Raw genomic sequence first — 19,514 nt, 5'->3', positions numbered from 1 at the left:
ACGGCACAAAAGTTGGTGGATTTGCGGATAGCGATGAGGACCATCAGAGGATTCAGCAGGATATAGATCAGTTGGAGACTTGGGCGAAGAGATGGCAGATGGAGTTTAATTCAGACAAATGTGAGGTAATGCATTTTGGAAGGTCTAATACAGATAGGAAATATACAGTTAATGGCAGAACCCTTAAGAGGATTGATAGGCAAAGGGATCTGGGTGTACAGGTACACAGGTCACTGAAAGTGGCAATGCAGGTGGAGAAGGGAGTCAAGAAGGCATACGGCATGCTTGCCTTCATCGGCCAGGTCATTGAGTTTAAAAATTGGCAAGTCATGTTGCAGCTTTATAGAACCTTAGTTCGGCCGCACTTGGAATATAGTGTTCAATTCTGGTCTCCACACTACCAGAAGGATGTGGAGGCTTTGGAGAGGGTACAGAAAAGATTTACCAGGATGTTGCCTGGTATGGAGGGCATTAGCTATGAGGAGGGGTTGGAGAAACTTGGTTTGTTCTCACTGGAACGACAGAGGTTGAGGGGCGACATGATAGAAGTCGACAAGATTATGACGGGCATGGACAGAGTGGATAGTCAGAAGCTTTTCCCCAGAGTGGAAGAGTCAATTACTCGGGGGCACAGGTTTAATGTGCGAGGGGCAAGGTTTAAAGGAGATGTACGAGGCAGATTTTTTACACAGAGGGTGGTGGGTGCTCGTTGCCAGGGGAGGTAGTGGAGGCGGATACGATAGTGACTTTTAGGGGTGTCTTGACAAATACATGAATGGGATGGGAATAGAAGGATATGGTCCCCGGAAAGGTTGGGGTTTTAGTTAAGTTGGGCAGCATGGTCGGTGCAGGCTTGGAGGGCCGAAGGGCCTGTTCCTGTGCTGTAATTTTCTTTCTTCTTTGTTCTTTAGTTCACTGTCCTTTAAAGAATGAAATCTGCTGTCCTTACCCAGTCTGGCATCTGTGTAACTCCAGACCCCCAGCAATGTGGTAGACTCTCAATACCCTTTGAAATGGCCCAGCAAGCCACTCAGTTCAAAGGCCTTGCCAGCGCGGCCCTCAATCCATAAAATAATTTTTCAATTGCCTGATTGAATTGCTCTTTCAAAGGCACCAACCTGGCCGTGCCAACCTGTGCCGGAACTATATTTACCTTGACATCCCCGGGGAGACCCCCACGACAGGTTCATGTCTGGGTGAACCTGTTTTGAATCTTATGATAGGGGACCAACATGCAGCACAGAGTTAATAATATTTAAATCTACTGAAATGCCTGTAAATCAGATTCATGTCCACATCACCGGTAAGGAGTGGGGAAGATCTGAAATTGCGATCACGCCAGTGAGACCTGTCACTCCCAGACCTTGAACCCTGCTAACGTTCACACAGAGGGCGAACGTGGGCTAAAGATCACCCGCCCCCCCCGTCCTCCCCTCCCACTCCCGCCATAGTGTTCTCAGAATGAATACAAGAATTATCTGACAGATATTGTTAGCTGTTTGGAGCGGGAGAGAGTTAAGTGTATTTAGCCATTCAGATGCATGTATAATGGGATGAGAATGGACAGTTGTCTGGTGTCTGAGCGTCAGTGTGTCTCCACGTCCTGTGCTGTAATGAGATGTAATCAGATGAAGCGCCCGGCAGCAGTGATGTGTTGACCTACTAATGTCACTTTGCAGCGAGCTCCCCGAATTTGTGTTTTGAATTCCGTGCAGTGGAGATAGATGACAGCCTGTGCCACAACAGCTATCCGCTGTCGAACTGCCAGTTAGTGTTTCACTGGACGTTGATTATTTGGGAATCTCAGTTCTTTTTGATTTATCGCGGGCAGCAGCTGGATGGGGAGCGTTGTCACCTCAGAGTCAGAAAGTCATGGGTACAACTCCCCCTGCAGAGACCTGAGTGCAGAATACTCCACATTACGGAACTCGGGGAGCCCTGAATCATTGATGCAGTGTCCTGATCATTGTTCAACCCTCAGCCAACACCTAAAACAAATCCAGGGGTTATCACGCTGATGTTTCTGGGAGCTAATTGTGAGCGAGTTGGCTGTTATTCCCTACGGTGTTGCAATGACAACAGTTCCAAAAGTATTTCCGTTGACTGCGAAATGCTTCAGGACAGCCTGAAGTCGGGAAAGGTGCCAAAGTCTTTCGATAAGAGTTTGGTACGTGGCCTGGATTTTCACTCCCAGGCTGGCTGTGCAGAGTCGGAATGTTTAGTCATTGTGTTTTCCAGCACAGAACGAGGCCCTTCAGCCCATCATATCTGCACCAGCCATCAAGCTTCGATCTATTCTAATCCCATTTTCCTGGTTCGTAGCCTTGTATGCTGTGGTGTTTCAAATGTTCATCTCAATGTTTCTTAAATATTGTGAGGGTTCCTGCCTCTAACACCCTTTCAGGCACCGAGTTCCTGATTCCCACCACCCTCTGGGTGAAAAAGCTTTTCCTCAAGTCCCCTCTAAATCTCTTGCCCCTGACCTTTAATCTCTCACCATGGTTATTGACCGTTCTACTAAGGGGAAAAGTTTCTTCCTGTCCACCTATCTATATCCCTTATAATTCTGTACATCTCAATCAGGTCCCCCTCAGCCTTCTCTGCTCTAAGGAAAACAACCCCAGTCTAACCAGCCTCCCTGCATCGCTGAAACGCTCCAGCCCAGGCAACATCCCAGTGCATCTCCTCTGCATTCTATCCAGCGCAATCACATACTTCTGTGAACCCAATCTGGAAAAAGAGGCCCAGAAGGCCGTGGGTGGATGGGCGTGGCTGGATTAGACATTGAATCCATTGCCCCCAAGTGATGTACAAAGGAAGCCGGGTGAGGAGCTGGGCTGGCCAGAGTGTGATAGATTGAAAAAAAGAGACAAAAAATAGCTCTCACCCCACATCCCTCCCCCCTGCCCACACACACTTGCCATGTCCCATCCATGCCACCTCATTCCCTCACCCACTCCTCAAGTCCCCAAGCCCCCATGCCAACCTATGTCCTTATACACATCCCATGGGCCCTCATACTCCTTCTGCCATTCTGTGCCCCTTTACCCATCCCCATACCACTCATACTCCCATGCCAACCACTCCCTTTATTCATCCCATGGCTTTTTACTGCCCCAATGCCAACTTAGTGCTAACTCATGCCAACCTATGGCCCCCACCCGCCATCCTTTGCCCTTACCTCTCAATGCCAACTCATTTAATATCCATGATCAAACCTCAGGAGCCATGTTGTGTGTATATTGATGACTATTGACAGTTATGACAGTTCTAATGAGTTTTAACAATTCCCAAGAGTTTTGACAGTTCTTTGACATCTTGACAGTTCTTTGATAGTTTTGACCATTCCAATGAGTTTATACACTTTATATGCACATTTATGCTATTTTTAACAATCTCAAAGGGCACCTGACCTCACCCAATGGTGCCCAGGGACTCAATCCAAAGGGGTACCTTACTGTTCAGTAGGTATCCTGTTTACTCAAACAAACCTGTGAGGTTCGGACCTGCCTCTGCAATGTCTAATCTGCACATTTCGAGTTTCAGGCACCTACTTCCCCAAAGTCACACGAGTGGAGGCAGCTGCTGATTTATATCGGCAACTGATTCCAGGAACCACGGATTGGAACTCCCTCCCTAACAGCACTGTGGGTGTACCTACACCACATGGTCTGCAGCGGGTTCAAGGAGGCAGCTTGCCACCACCTTCTCGAGGTCAATTAGGGATGGGCAGTAAATGCTGGCATGGCCAGCGATGCCCACATCCCATGAGCAAATAACAATATACAATTCAAAGCCTGCCCCCATCAGGCTTCTGTTCGTGCAGTGAGGCCTCCATTGTGGCAACCCGCACTAAGATCCAAGTCGTTTCTAGGTCAGCAGTCACAAAATGTTTGTTTCGTTCTGCCGGAGCTTCACTCTCTCCTATGGGATTTACTGAGATTTAATACTAATTCCATGGAGATTATTAACTCTCAACTGCTGCCGTGATAGGTTTAAGAGGGAAGGAGTCTACGCTGTTATCCTGTGCAGCAAATGGTTCAGTTTGATCCGGGTTATTTGAGAATTAAAGACTTGCATTTCTACAGCACCTTAGTACAAAGCATTTTTCAGCCGGTGAAGTAATTTTGGAAAGACAGGTGATGACATAGTGATGTTGTCACTGGGCTAGTAATCCAACAACGCTCTGGTGACCCAGGTTCGAATCCCACCACAGCAGATGGTGAAATTGGAATTCAAGAAAAATCTGGGATTATTTGTTATTAGTATCACAAGTAGGCTTACATTAACACTGCAATGAAGTTACTGTGAAAAATCCCCTAGTTGCCACACTCCAGCACCTATTAGGGTACACTGAGGGAGAATTTAACATGGCCAATGCACCTAACCAGCAACTCTTCCGGACTGTGGGAGGAAACCGGAGCACCCAGAGGAAACCCACACAGACATAGGCAAAACATGTAGATTCCGCACAGACAGTGATCCAAGCTGGGACCCAACAGTGCTAACCACTCTGCCACAGTGCCGCGATTAAAAGTCTAATGATGGATAATGTTATGAATGCGAGGTTATCCACTTTGGTAGCAAAAACAAAGAGACAGATTATTATCTGAATGTTATCTATACGAGAGAGAGGGGAATATGTAATGCGAGCTGGGTGTCCTTGTACACCAGTCGCTGTAAGTCAACATGCAGATGCAGCAGGTGGTAAAAAAGACAGTTAGTCTTCATAGCGAGAGGATTTGAGTGGAGGAGCAGGAATGTCTTGATGCAGTTATGATGTGGAGATGCCGGCGTTGGACTGGGGTAAACTTGATGCAGTTATACAGGGCCTTGGTGAAACCACACCTGGGATATTATGTTCAGTTTTGGTGTCCTTATCTGAGGAAGAATGTTCTTGCTCCAGAGGGAGTGCAGTGAAGGTTAACCAGACTGATTCCTGGGATGGTAGGACTGGCATATGAGGAGAGATTGAGTCTGTTTGGAATATATTTGCTGGAGTTTATAAGAATGGGAGGGTATCTCATAGAAATCTGTAAAATTCTAACAGGACCGGACAGGGTGGATGCAGGAAGGATGTTCCCGATGGTGGGGGAGTCCAGAACCAGGGGTCACAGTCTGAGGATGCGTGGTAAACATCTTAGGACTGAGATAAGGAGAAATTTCTTCACCCAGAGGATGGTGAGCCTGTGGAATTCACTACCACAGAAAGTATCTGAGACCAAAGCATTGTAGGTTTTCAAGAAGGAGTTAGATATAGCTCTTGGGTGTGCTAAAGGAATCAAAGGATACGGGGAGAAAGCGGGAACACATTACTGAGTTGGATGAACAGCCATGATCATAATAAGGCAGACTTGGCAGGAAGGGCCGAATGGTCTCCTCATGCTCCTATTATCTATGTTTCTGTGACCTTGATTTAATGTCTCGTCTGAAAGGTGAACCTTCCACAGAGCAGCTTTCCCTGCAGTACCTCACCGGGAACGCCAGCCTGGATTTTGTGCTCACGCCTCATGAGTAGAAGCGAGAGTTCAATCCATTGAACCACAGGAAGGAACAGTCTCTGAGCGCTGTCTCCTTCTTAAGTTGCCCCTCTGTGCCAGGCGGGAATTCCAAGCAAAGGGGGAGACCCCGATATTTAAAGGGCCACGTGGCTTGCTTTTAATGTCTAAAGAAACCTAGATCTCAGAACGACTACGATATCTCCAACAAGTGTTACGACTCAAAAGTATGTCAGAGGAATGTCCTTGTAAAATTCTCCTTCCCCTCCCCCTACACCTCAGTTCCTGCGTCCCTCATTCCCTGTTCTCCAATTTGTAATTTATCAACGACTGTTAAACGAGCTATTTTTTTTTGGTTTGGTCACCATGGCAACGCAGCGATCTTATTAGTCACTGCAATCCGATCTGACAAGGTGGAGAATTCCCCTCCTCACCTCCGCAACATTTTTATAAGTGTGATGTTCTTTTAACCATTATTTTCTTTGCACCTCCTGTGCTTTTGACGTTTGTTCAATGTGACTGTCCCGATAGCCGGATTTTGAAGCCTGGAGTTTAGGCCGCAAATCAATGGGCCCTTTTCTCATACAGAGAGACTCTAATAGCCTTGCGATGTGGCCATTACGGTCTGCCCTTGCTCCTGTACTGTGGAGCAGGCTGTGAATTAAACTGTAATGAGAAAATGAAGGTGTGAATAATTTTTAAATTATCTCCTATCTCGATAACCCAATTGCAAAGCAATCTTCACTGATGCAGAGACCGAATCTTGCTTGCCTGTCCACTGACCTAAATGTTAAATGCATCGAATCTTCAAGGAATTAAATATTAATCATAAAGGAAACAAAAGCCCACTTAAACCAAGAGGACCTGGGCAAGTTGCTGTACTGCAAACCCTCCTGGCTTTCGAAAGGGTGGATGTGTATAAAGGCTTCATTTAAACTAAATATTTCCCAGTGACCTTCATCTGTAACCATTTAACCTTCAACTAATTTAAAAAGATGGTGGTAGAATCCTCATTATTTGAGTATGTCCAAGTAAGTGACACATTCTCGAATAGCGAGGAGTATACCACCATATTTATAAATGAGATGTTGAGGTGTCGAATGTTTGGGGATGAAGGTCATTGGGAGATATTTGTTTAACTTAAAAATGTAACCAGCTGTTGGCCAGATGAAAATATTTGGCACCATCTGGATGTCGGTCTAGATTCCAGCCTCCCTCACTGCCCCGAGGAAATTCAGCAAGGAAAACAACCACATTGCAATTACATGGCACCTTCAATACAGTGTGCAGTTTTAGTATCCTTATCTGAGGAAGGATGACCTTGCTATAGAGGGAGTGCAGCGAAGGTTTACCAGGCTGATTCCTGGGATGACAGGCCTGTCATATGAGGAGAGACTAAGTCGGTTAGGAATATATTCACCAAAGTTTGGAAGAGTGAGAGGGAATCTCATCGAAACTTACAAAATTTTAACTGGGTTAAACAGGGTAGATTCAGAAAGGATGTTCCCAATGGTGGGGGAGTCCAGAACTAGCTGTCATAGTTTGAGGATGAGGAGTAAACCTTTTAGAACTGAGGTGAGGAGAAATTTCTTCAGCCAGGGGGTGGTGAATGTGTGAAATTCACCACCACCGAATCTAGTTGAGGCCAAAATGTTGTCTGATTTCAAGAAGAAATTAGATCTAGCTCTTGGGACGAAAGGGATCAGGGGATATGGGAGGAAGGGGGGTCAGGATATTGAATTCGATGATCAGCCATGATCAAAATGAATGGCAGAACAGGCTCGAAGGGCCGAATGGCCTACTCCTGCTTCTAGTTTCTATGTTTCTATGTAACATGTTCCTCACAGGAGGGTAATCTGTGGATGTTTGACTCTTGAGACATGCAAGGAGATATTAAAGGACCGGTGACCAAAACCTTTATCAAAGGCATGGGATTCAAGGAGAGTCTTAAAGCAGGGGAGAGAGAGGCAGAAGGTTGGCAAGATGGAAGGAGGGAGAGAATTCCAGAGTTTGGGCGTGAAGGCCAAGCTTCCAGAGGTGAAGCGATAGAAATTGGGGACCCACAGGAAGGCAAAATTGGAAGAATTCAGATATTTCAGAGGGTTGGGGGGGCGGGGGGTTTGGGAGGGGGGGGCTGCTGGAGGAGATCATATACACACAAAACGAGAGCAGGAGGTGATGGCCGAGTGGTATTATCGCTAGACTATTCATCCAGAAACTAAGCTCATGTTCTGGGGACCCGGATTCGAATCCTGCCACGGCAGATGGTGGAATTTGAATCCATAAATCTGGAATTAAAAATCTACTGATGACCATGAAACGATTGTCGGAAAAACCCATCTGGTTCACTAATGTCCTTTAGGGAAGGAAATCTGTCACAGCAATGTGGTTTCAACTGCCCTCTGAACAAGGGCAACTCGGGATGGTCAATAAATCCTGGCCAGCCAGCGACGCCCATGTCCCATGAATGAATTAAAAAAACAGTAGGCCATTAGGCCCCTTGACCTTGCTCTGCCACTCAATAAGACCATAGCTGGTCAACTCCACACCCCCACCTCCCCAAACAATCTTTGGCTCCCTTTGTACATCAAGACCTATCTAACTCTACCTTAAAAATATTAAGTGACCCTGCCTCCACCATTCTCTGGGGACGAGAGTTCCAAAGGCTCACGACTCTCCGAGAGAAAACATTTCTTCCCGTTTCCATCTTAAATGGGAGACCCCTTGTTTTTAAACTATGCCCTCTGGTTCTAGACACTCCACAAGGGGAAATATCCTTTCAGCATCCACTCTGTGTAGTCCAAACACACAGAGGTTATAGCGATAGGGAGGGGCGAGGCAATGGACGGGCTTGAAAACTCAGATGAGAATTTTCAAATGGAGCCAATGTCTGTCCGTACGTCAGTCAGTGGGGATAGCACATGAATGAAAGTTGATGCGAGTTAGGATGCAAGGCAGAGAGTTGTTCATGTTTACAGGAAGCAGAATATGGTTGGCTAGCCAGGGGTGCCTCAGGGTAGCCCAGTCTCATAGTATCAAAAGCATAGATGAGGGTCTCAGTAGAAGATGAGCTGAGGCAGTGGCAGATAGGGGTTACATTACAGAGGTGAAAGTTGAGGTTCTTAGTGATGGGGAGTCCTGTGTTATTGCATCAGGCTTCAGAAAGGACTATATAAATGTGATCTAATCACGTGCACCGAGAGCACTACAGAGGGAGTGCTGCATGGTTGGAAATGCCATCGTTAAGATGAAATGCCAAGTTGAGGACTGCTTCTCTCTCTCAGGTGGATATAAAATATCCCATGGTGGTATTTGGAAGAAGATTAAAAAGGGAGTTCCCCCTCTATGCACTGCTTAATATTTATCCCTCAACCAACATCCCTCCAAAATAACAGATGTATCTCATTGCTGTTTGTGGGAGCTTGCTGTGCACAAATTGGCTGCTCCATTCCAACGGGGTGCATGCCCTCCATTGACTGTGAACCACTTTGGGACATTGTGAGCTCGTGCAGGGTTAAAGGGGACTTAATGTCCTATAGGGAAGGAAATCTGCCATCCTTACCTGGTCTGACCTACATTTGACTCCAGACCTACAGCAATGTGGCTGATTCTTAAATGCCCTCTGAAATGGCCAAATAAGGCAGTCAGTTCAAGGGCAATTAGGGAAGGGCAACAAATGCTGGCCCAGCTTGTGTCGTTCATATCCCATGAATGAACTTTGTAAAAATTTAAGGCAGCGATCTTACCAAAAAAAGGTCTATGTGCAGATCGAGTGCAAAAAGGGGAGAAATTCGCGCCGTTTTTTGGGTGACTTAAAAACCATACCTTACCTGACTTCATCAAAAAAATCAAGCCAAACTTGAATTCCGCTGGCAGGGGTAGTGGGCGGGGCCTTAATCGCCCAAAAGCCAGCTGCTGGCATCAGAGGGCGCCATTGCACATGTTCAGATTTCTGCAAGGCTGATCTCACCAGATATCCAGTGCTGGCGGATCGCGAGAAGCGAGAAATCAGTCTCTCTCATGATCTCACCAGCTCGCCCTGCCCATCGATTGGGGGGGTGAGAGGGTAAGATCGCCACCTAAGTCTTTGAAATTCTGACGGAATTTGAGCAGAAAGTGTCAGCGGAGGACACAGATTTAAGGTAATTGGTAAATGAAAACAGAGGGGGAGGTGAGAATTATTTTTAAACAGGGAAACTTGTTACAATTGGAAAGAATAGTGACTCAAGGATAAGTTTCAGATTTGCTTTCCATTCAAGGAATGTGGGTGTCGCTTGGCTAGACCAGCATTTATTGCCCATCCCTAACTGCTCCTTGAGGAGGCGGCAGTGAGCTGAATACTTAAAAAAGAATAAATTGAAGAGATATGCGGGAAGAGCAGAAGGAAAAACCAGTTCAGGATTGTCAAATCGCAGGAAGAATCAGTAATTCTGGAGTTCCATTGGAAGGTTATACAGGAGCAGTTTCACTGTATGCTTCAGTTCCAAGTTTCTCTGGACGAAGGATGGTGGGAATAATCTTCCAAAGAGCTGGCATGGGCACGAAGGGCCTCTTCTTCAGTGTTGGGAGAACGGTGACATCTATGGTGAATTTCAGTTGGCGCTGTGACACAAAACAACAGCAGAACCCTCGGGCGGGATTCTCCTATCTCATCTGTGACGGGACCCGCTGCGAGCGAGAGACAGAAAACTAGGATAGAAGACTTCGAGCACAGAACATGGAAAGAGGCCATTCTGTCCCTCGTTCTTCTGCCAGCTCTTTGCAGAGTTGTCTTATTCATAGGTGCAGAAGGAGGCCATTCGGCCCATTGAGCATACACCGACAACAATCCCACCCAGGCCCTATCCCTGTAACCCCACATATTGATTGGGTGGCGCAGTGGTTAGCACAGCTGCCTCACAGCGCCGGGGACCCAGTTTCAATTCCGGCTTTGGGTCACTGTTTGTATGGAATCTGCACGTTCTCCCCATATCTGGGTGGGTTTCGTCCGAGTGCTGCGGTTTCCTCCCACAGTCTGAAAGATGTGCTGGTTAGGTGCATCGGCCGTGCTAAATTCTCCCTCAGTGTACCCAAACGGGCGCTGGAGTGTGGTGACTAGGGATTTTCACAGTAACTTCGTTGCAGTGTTAATGTTTGCCTACTTGTGACACTAATAAATAAATAAAATATTTACCCTGCTAATCCCCCTGAACACTAATGGAAAATTTATCATGGCCAATGCACCTAACTCACACATCTTTGGAGTGTGGGAGGAAACCAGAGCACCCAGAGGAAACCCAAGGAGACACGGGGAGAATGTGCAAACTCCACACAGACAGTGACCCAAGGCCGGAATCGAACCCGGATCTCTGGCGCTGTGAGGGCAGCAGTGCGAGCCACCGTGCCACCCTCTACCCCCATACATCGGTAATTGTTCCCTTTTCGAGTTTATAACTGGTTCCCTTTTTGAATCTGCTTCCGCTGCCCTCTCTCGGGGTGCGTTCTAGATCATAACAGCTGGCCGCACATCGACAACATCTCCACATCTGCTGAGTTCTTTTGCCAGTTATGATGTGATAGCAAATCAGTCACCTATCATTAAGCTGCACCTGAATTTCCTCACCCGAGATGCAGTTCATCCTGAGCGCTTCTTGGATATCAGCAAGAAAATATCTCAAAAAGAGTCGTTACAATTAAGCCTGCTTTGCTTTGCCCCAGTTAAGCCTGCAAGGCAGGAGAAGAGGCAGTGTTCTGTTATATGTACTCCTGCTGAGATACTCAAAGTGTCTAATTTTTTGGCATTAATCTTCATTCCCGATGAGAATAAGTGGAGCCTCCTGGATGATTTCCATTATTCTATATAATCTATTTCAATCCTCGCTACTTGCTGTATTACTAACGCTCAATACAATTTCCTTTCTGATAATCAGATCAAGTAAAAACAAAATACACAGGAGATGGAGCCAGGGAGTTTATTAAATGATTGGTAAGCGGAATTTAGACTTTCTCAGACAGGAGCTTCCTGGCCTTTAACTCCGGAAGGTTTGTGCCCATTAAGCCTTTGCACATCGACCCTGTGTCCTTTTATTAAAGGTAGCCTGCGCACTGAGAAGTTCCATCAATCACTGTAATGGGTACAATCCTCGCTGAGTCATGCTGCCTTTAAATTATTCATGGCTGCAATCAAACCATCTTGAAGGCTCCGGCAGCCATTTTGCTTCATATTCCCCGGCCAGAGAAAAAAACAAGATTAGTTCTTAATGGCTTCATTACTTAAACAAAAAGGTCCCTGCATCCCTGCCGCATCCATCACAACCATTAGATGACTCAAAGCACTTCACAGCAAATGAAATACTTTTTGAAGTGTAGAAACTGTTGTAATGTAGGAAACTGGCCACCAGTTTTTTTCATTTTCATTCGTGGGACATGGGCATCGCTGGCTGGGCCAGCGTTTATTGCCCACCCCTAGTTGCCCAGAGGGCAGTTGAAAGTCAACCACATTGCTGTGGCTCTGGAGTCACATGTCGGCCAGACCAGGTAAGGACGGCTGATTTCCTTCCCTAAAGGACATTAGTGAATCAGACGGGTTTTTCCGACAATTGACAATGGTTTCATGGTCATCAGTAGATTCTTAATTCCAGATATTTTTTATTGAATTCAAATTCCACCATCTGCTATGGCAAGATTCGAACACAGGTCCCCAGAACATTAGTAGAGTTTCTGGATTAATAATCTCGTGGTAGTACCACTAGGCCATCGGCTCCTCTTGTGCACAGCGAGATCCCAAAAACAGCACTGTGGCAGGGGCCAGATAATCTGCTGTGCGTGTTGTGAGTTTAAATGGATTGCGTTGATATGCTACCTAGTAAATCAAACTACTTCACGAACAGTACATTGGGCCAGGATTCTTTGGCTTGTCGTATGAGGAACGGTTGAGACTCTGGGTCTGTACTCGTTGGACTTTAGAAGGATGAAGGGGGATCTTATTGAAACTTACAGGATACTGCGAGGCCTGGATAAAGTGGACGTGGAGAGGATGTTTCCATGAATAGGAAAAACTAGAACCAGAGGGCACAACCTTAGGCTAAAGGGACGATCCTTTAAAACAGAGATGAGGAGGAATTTCTTCAGCTAGATTGTGTTGAATCTGTGGAACTCTTTGCCGCAGAAGGCTGTGGAGGCCGCGTCATTGAGTGTCTTTAAGACAGAGATAGATAGGTTCTTGATTAATAAGGGGATCAGGGAATATGGAGAAAAGACAGGAGAATGGGGGATTAGAAAATACCCTGCGGGGGAAATCTGGAACATTCCACCGGTCGTCTGTTGAGCTGCTATTGCAGTTGTTATGCAGTATAATTGCATGGCGGAGCAGACTCAATTGGCCGAGTGGCCTAATTCTGCTCCTATGTCTTATGGTCGTATGGTCTCTCCACGCCAGTGGGAAATTCCAGTCCCACCAAAAGTGACCCACCCCACCCCCCACCCCCGCCCCCCCCCCCCAACCACTAGAGCGGGTTCCCCGGTGGCGTGACAGGAGTGCCACACAAAATGCTGTGGACATCAGCGGACTGGAAGATCCTGCCTGTCGCCAATGGGGAGCTGCCTCTACTGCTGGAAAATACCCTGCGGGGGAAATGTGGAACATTCCACCGGTCGTCTGTTGAGCTGCTATTGCAGTTGTTATGCAGTATAATTGCATACTCAGCAAGCTCTCACAGACTGAATAACATGCTATTTACAGCACAGGAACAGGTCACTCAGTCTAACTGTCTGTACTAGAGTTTATGCTCTGTGAAGCTTTCCCCTGTCTAACAGCAGGGTGGGTGTACCTACACTTCAGGGACTGCAGCGGGTTCAAGAGGACAGCTCAGCACCACCTTTCTAAGGGCAATTAGGGATGGGCAATGAATGCTGGCCGCAACAGTGACGTCCACGTCCCATAAGTAAATAAAAAGTGTTGGAACCTTCAGGAGAAGAATAACTTTGTGTGGAGAAAGATTCAAAGAAGCTGGGACAATTCTCCGCGAGGAATGGAAGATTTAATAGAGGCATTTCAAATCAGGAAGCATTATGTGTAGAAGGAGATGTTGGTTTGAGGGTCAGTAACCAAAGGGCTCAGAATTAAGATCATCGCTGAAGGATTGGAAGGTGAGCAGATGCACTTTTTATGCAGTACACTGTGATTAATTGTCTGAAAGGTTAGTGGAAGCAGATTCAATAGTAACTTGGGAAAGGAAATTCAATAATTGAATTGGGGAAAATTAAACAGAGAAACAGCCTGAGCTGGGGAATTGCGTTCAGATCTGAGTCCCACTGGCGAGGAAAGACATCGAGGTGTTAGAGAGACTGCAGGAAAGATTGATGAGAATGGTTTCCAGGGATGAGGAATTTCAATAGGAAGATTGGAGAGACTGCGACTGTTCTCCGAGGAGAGGGCAGGGTTGAGAAGAGATCTTATCCAGGTCATGAGGGGGGTGGATGGAGAAACTGATCCCGTTGGTGGAAGGAGCGAGAAGCAGATCACATGGATTTAAGGTAATTGATGCAATGACGGCAGCACGAGGCGGAACTTCCTCACACAGCGAGTGGTTAGGATCTGGAATACACTGTCTGAGAGTGTGGTGGAGACAGATTCACACAGCGAGTGGTTAGGATCTGGAATGCACTGTCTGAGAGTGTGGTGGAGACAGATTCACCCAGCGAGTGGTTAGGATCTGGAATACACTGCCTGAGAGTGTGGTGGAGACAGATTCACACAGCGGGTGGTTAGGATCTGGAATACACTGTCTGAGAGTGTGGTGGAGAGAGATTCACACAGCGAGTGGTTAGGATCTGGAATGCACTGTCTGAGGGTGTGGTGGAGACAGATTCACACAGCGAGTGGTTAGGATCTGGAATACACTGTCTGAGAGTGTGGTGGAGACAGATTCACACAGCGAGTGGTTAGGATCTGGAATGTACTGTCTGAGAGTGTGGTGGAGACAGATTCACACAGCGAGTGATTAGGATCTGGAATGTACTGTCTGAGAGTGTGGTGGAGACAGATTCACACAGCGAGTGGTTAGGATCTGGAATGCACTGCCTGAGTGTGGTGGAGACAGATTCACACAGCGAGTGGTTAGGATCTGGAATGCACTGTCTGAGAGTGTGGTGGAGACAGATTCACACAGCGGGTGGTTAGGATCTGGAATGTACTGTCTGAGAGTGTGGTGGAGACAGATTCACACAGCGAGTGGTTAGGATCTGGAATGTACTGTCTGAGAGTGTGGTGGAGACAGATTCACACAGCGAGTGATTAGGATCTGGAATGTACTGTCTGAGAGTGTGGTGGAGACAGATTCACACAGCGAGTGATTAGGATCTGGAATGCACTGTCTGAGAGTGTGGTGGAGACAGATTCGCACAGCGAGTGGTTAGGATCTGGAATGCACTGTCTGAGAGTGTGGTGGAGACAAGTTCATTTGAGGCTTTCAATAAGATTGTTATCTAAAAGGAAAAATTGCAGGATTATGGGGAGAAGGCAGGAGAATAACATGGGATGAATTGCTCATTCAAAGAGCCAGCACAGACACAATGGGCCCAATGGCCTCTTTCTGTGTTGTAACCATTTTGTGAGTCTACAATTGGAGAGTTCTCAAAGAGTTGACACAGGCAAGATGGGCCGAATGGTCTCATTCCATGCTGTAACATTCTATGATTTTACGTTTTCTGGAATCAGCCAAGGGGCTGTTACTCCTCTTCCCACCATTGCATTTCTGTGAGTGCCCATCCTTTATCTGGCAATGTGTTTAAAATAGATCCAGCCAGCCCTGGAAAACAAAGTTAAAAAACAAGTGAAAAGCTGAACCATTCCGTGCCCTGTGTACACTCACATTCACAGAGGCAGAAACAAGACAACAGGTCTCAGTCAGCAGTGCGGTATATGAGGATCATTGCCCTGGATTTCTGCTCGAGATTTTAATTGGATTTCAATCTCATATTCACAAAGCTTCAAGGGGCAATTAATCTACATTAAATTCACATGTCCCATCATTCATCGCAATAATGACTCGTTCCAAACCAGGAATTAACTATTCTCCATCAGAGAAATCGTAACATTCCAGACCGAAGTTTACAGTAAATATCAAAAACACAAGAACACAACTCAGAGGCCACGTCCACCACAGAAATCGGGGAGGGCGAGGGGCGGACATTGGGAAGGTCGATTGAAATCGGACGGGATTTTACAGTTTCTGGACGAGCGAGGCCACAAAATCCCACCCAGAGTATTTGGTAGGGACAGTGTAGAGGGAGCTTTACTCTGTATCTAACCCCGTGCTGTACCTGTCCTGGGAGTGTTTGATGGGGACAGTGTAGAGGGAGCTTTACTCTGTATCTAACCCCGTGCTGTACCTGTCCTGGGAGTGTTTGAAGGGGACAGTGTAGAGGGAGCTGTACTCTGTATCTAACCCCGTGCTGCATCTCTCCTGGGAGTGTTTGATGGGGGACAGTGTCGAGGGAGCTTTACTCTGTATCTAACCCCGTGCTGTACCTGTCCTGGTAGTGTTTGATGGGGGACAGTGTAGAGGGAGCTTTACTCTGTATCTAACCCCGTGCTGTACCTGTCCTGGGAGTGTTTGATGGGGGACAGTGTAGAGGGAGCTTTACTCTGTATCGAACCCCGTGCTGTACCTGTCCTGGGAGTGTTTGATGGGGACAGTGTAGAGGGAGCTTTACTCTGTATCTAACCCCATGCTGTACCTGTCCTGGGAGTGTTTGATGGGGACAGTGTAGAGGGAGCTTTACTCTGTATCTAACCCCGTGCTGTACCTGTCCTGGGAGTGTTTGATGGGGACAGTGTAGAGGGAGCTTTACTCTGTATCTAACCCCGTGCTGTACCTGTCCTGGGAGTGTTTGATGGGGGACAGTGTAGAGGGAGCTTTACTCTGTATCTAACCCCGTGCTGTACCTGTCCTGGGAATGTTTGATGGGGGACAGTGTAGAGGGAGCTTTACTCTGTATCTAACCCCGTGCTGTACCTGTCCTGGGAGTGTTTGATGGGGACAGTGTAGAGGGAGCTTTACTCTGTATCTAACCCCGTGTTGTAACTGTCCTGGGAGTGTTTGATGGGGACAGTGTAGAGGGAGCTTTACTCTGTATCTAACCCCGTGCTGCACCTGTCCTGGGAGTGTTTGATTGGGATAGTGCAGATGGAGCTTTACTCTGTATCTAACCCCGTGCTGTACCTGTGCTGGGAGTGTTTTATGGGGACAGTGTAGAGGGATCTATCCTCTGTATCTAACCCCATGCTGTACCTGTCCTGGGAGTGTTTGATGGGGCAGTGTAGAGGGAGCTTTACTCTGTATCTAACCCCGTGCTGCGTCTCTCCTGGGAGTGTTTGATGGGGACAGTGTAGAGGGAGCTTTACTCTGTATCTAACCCCGTGCTGTACCTGTCCTGGGAGTGTTTGATGGGGACAGTGTAGAGGGAGCTTTACTGTGTATCTAACCCCGTGCTGTACCTGTCCTGGGAGTGTTTGATGGGGACAGTGTAGAGGGAGCTTTACTCTGTATCTAATATATGGATGGACCTTCGTCATCCTCAAATCAAATCAAATGTAGAATAGGGCTGAGGGGCTGAATAGCCTCCGCCTATTGCTGTGTCGAAACCTCACTGCTATCCTTATCTACATAACAACAGTCAGTGCACACCAACCATCATTCATTGGTTGTAAACAACATCAAACTGCATTTGTATAGTGCCTTTAACTGAGTTAAATGTCCCAAGCTGCACAGGAGCAGGAAATCAAACAACATGTGAAGCGTGAAGTCATGGACCGAATTGGAACCATAGAATCTACAGTGCAGAAGGAGGCCATTCGGCCCATCAAGTCTGCACCGACCACAATCCCAGCCAGGCCCTATCCCTGTAACCCCATGTATTTACCCGAGCTGGTCCCCCGACACTAAGGGGCAATTTAGCATGGCTAATCCACCTAACCCGCACATCTTTGGACTGTGGGAGGAAACCGGAGCACCCGGAGGAAACCCACGCAGACACGGGGAGAACGTGCAAACTCCACACAGTGGCCCAAGGCCGGAACTGAACCTGGGTCCCTGGCACTGTGAGGTCCACTGGGTCCACTGTGCCACCGTGCCACCCTCAACCAGTGTGAGTCTCTGAACAGAGGGGGCAGTGATGAACGAGACTTGGTGTGAGTTAGGAGATGGGAAGCAAAGCTTTGAATTGGTTCAATTTTGTGCAGGGTGGAAGGTGTGAGGCTGCACAGGATAATGCAAGAAAAAACTTTATTGAATGTTGGATCATTTATCATCTGTAAATTTTGACATATTTTTACCTATTGGCCTTATTCTGAATTCCTTGCTCTTCCTCTCTCTCTCTCTGTGCCAGCTATGAAGACTGTGTGGGACACGGAGCGTCAGACTTGTACCTTCCGGAGGAAGACCCTCCACCATACTCCCTGACTGACCCGTGGCAAAGGAGCGACTCGACTCATCAGACCCCCGCTGAGGAAGAAGCCAACCCCCAGAGAAACAGGGGCCCCAGGAGTGCTCCCACCGTCCCCCCCCATTACCAGCAGGTGGTCTCATCCATCTCCTCGAACACGCTGCCCCTGGGCCAGGCACCTCCGTATGAGCAGGCGGTCACCAGGAGACAGGACGTGGCCCTCCCACTGACCCCACTGGGTGGCCTGAAGGACACGCCTGAGGAGTGCCGGACTGTATCCCGCACCATCGTGTAAAAGTCGGTCCCCGCACCTGCAGAAGGCAAAGAGGGAGTCGCGACGCACGCCCCACCACCCCTCCCCCGGCACCCACATCCCTCCCCCAGCACAACGGGACGTGCAGGAAGCTGAGAGAACCAGGGAACTGGGGATGTGCATCGCATTTAGCCAAGGGCGATACGCAGAGCGAATGGGAGGACTTTCCAACCTTCCGAAAAGACGGTAGAACCAATATGGAATGAGCTGCTGCTTAAATGCTGCAAATTACCAAGTTAACACCTCTAGTTGAGTGTCAGCTGTGTCTCAGTTGGAAGCACTCTCCTGTGTGAGTCAGGCGGTCCTGCTCCAGCGACCAAGAGCACAAAATTCAGGCTCGACACTCCCTGCGTTGAGGGAGTGCTGCACTGTCGGAGGTGCTGTCTGCTGGTTGAGTTGTTAGACCCAGTCTACCACCTCAGTCAGCCGTGAACAATCCCTGAGCATTATCTATTGGAGAGAAGGGGATTTCACCCCAGGTCCCTCGCCAATCAATCCCTCAGTCAATGTCACTGAAAAAGGTGATAATCTGCTCATTAATCTTGTTGCTGTTTGTGGGATCTTGCTGTGCACCAATCGGGCTGCCGTATTTCCTACATTACAACAGTGGCCACGCTGCAAGAAGTATTTCACTAACTGAAGTGATTTGGGAATGCCCTGGGGTCGTGAAAGGCGCTATAGAAATGCAAGTATTTTAATAACACGTCAGTAATATATCCTCCCTTCTCACGTTGATGTTTTTGTGACAGCCCCTCCTATCTCCTCCTCATTGAGTCCCTAGGGAATGCGGAGTTATAAAAATCTGCTGTTTGTACCTTGCATTGTAATATGTGCTGTACATAAAATAGATAAAACACAATTTGTGCACCGTGCTCGTTTGTGCTCCTGTCAGATTTATGTCAACCTAAAAAACAACTCTGTGAGTAAATTTTACTTTGTCGGTTCTGGTCCTCTCCTCCTCCTCTTGAGCCATGAACCGAGAACATAAAATCTGTACAGTGCAGAAGGAGACCATTTGACCCATCGAGTCTGCACCGACCACAATCCCACCCAGGCCCTATCCCTGCAATCTCATGTGTTTACCGCAGCTAATCCCCCTGACACTAAGGAGCAACTTAGCATGGCCAATCTGCCTAACCTGCACATCTTTGGACCGTGGGAGGAAACCGGAGCACCCGGAGGAGACCCATGCAGACATGAGGAGAATGTGCAAACTCCACACAGACAGTAAGCCGAGGCTGGAATTGAACCCGGGTCCCTGGCGCTGTGAGGCAGCA

General features: G+C 47.6%; 1 protein-coding gene across 1 annotated transcript in view; it reads left to right on the top strand.

Annotated features, from left to right (window-relative positions):
- bean1 (brain expressed, associated with NEDD4, 1) overlaps positions 1 to 18,487 on the top strand; it is an 87,797-nt gene extending 69,310 nt beyond the window's left edge. The window contains exon 6 of the mRNA XM_078210530.1: positions 17,868 to 18,487. Within this exon, the coding sequence (XP_078066656.1) occupies positions 17,868 to 18,219 (352 nt within the window). The 3' untranslated portion in view covers positions 18,220 to 18,487. The remainder of the gene's footprint in view (positions 1 to 17,867) is intronic.
- Positions 18,488 to 19,514: the final 1,027 nt, after the last annotated feature.

The sequence above is a fragment of the Mustelus asterias genome, chromosome 4 (assembly GCF_964213995.1).
Source record: "Mustelus asterias chromosome 4, sMusAst1.hap1.1, whole genome shotgun sequence".
NCBI lineage: Eukaryota > Metazoa > Chordata > Chondrichthyes > Carcharhiniformes > Triakidae > Mustelus > Mustelus asterias.
Note: the sequence above shows the minus strand (reverse complement) of the source record. Positions and strands in the feature narration are given on the sequence as shown.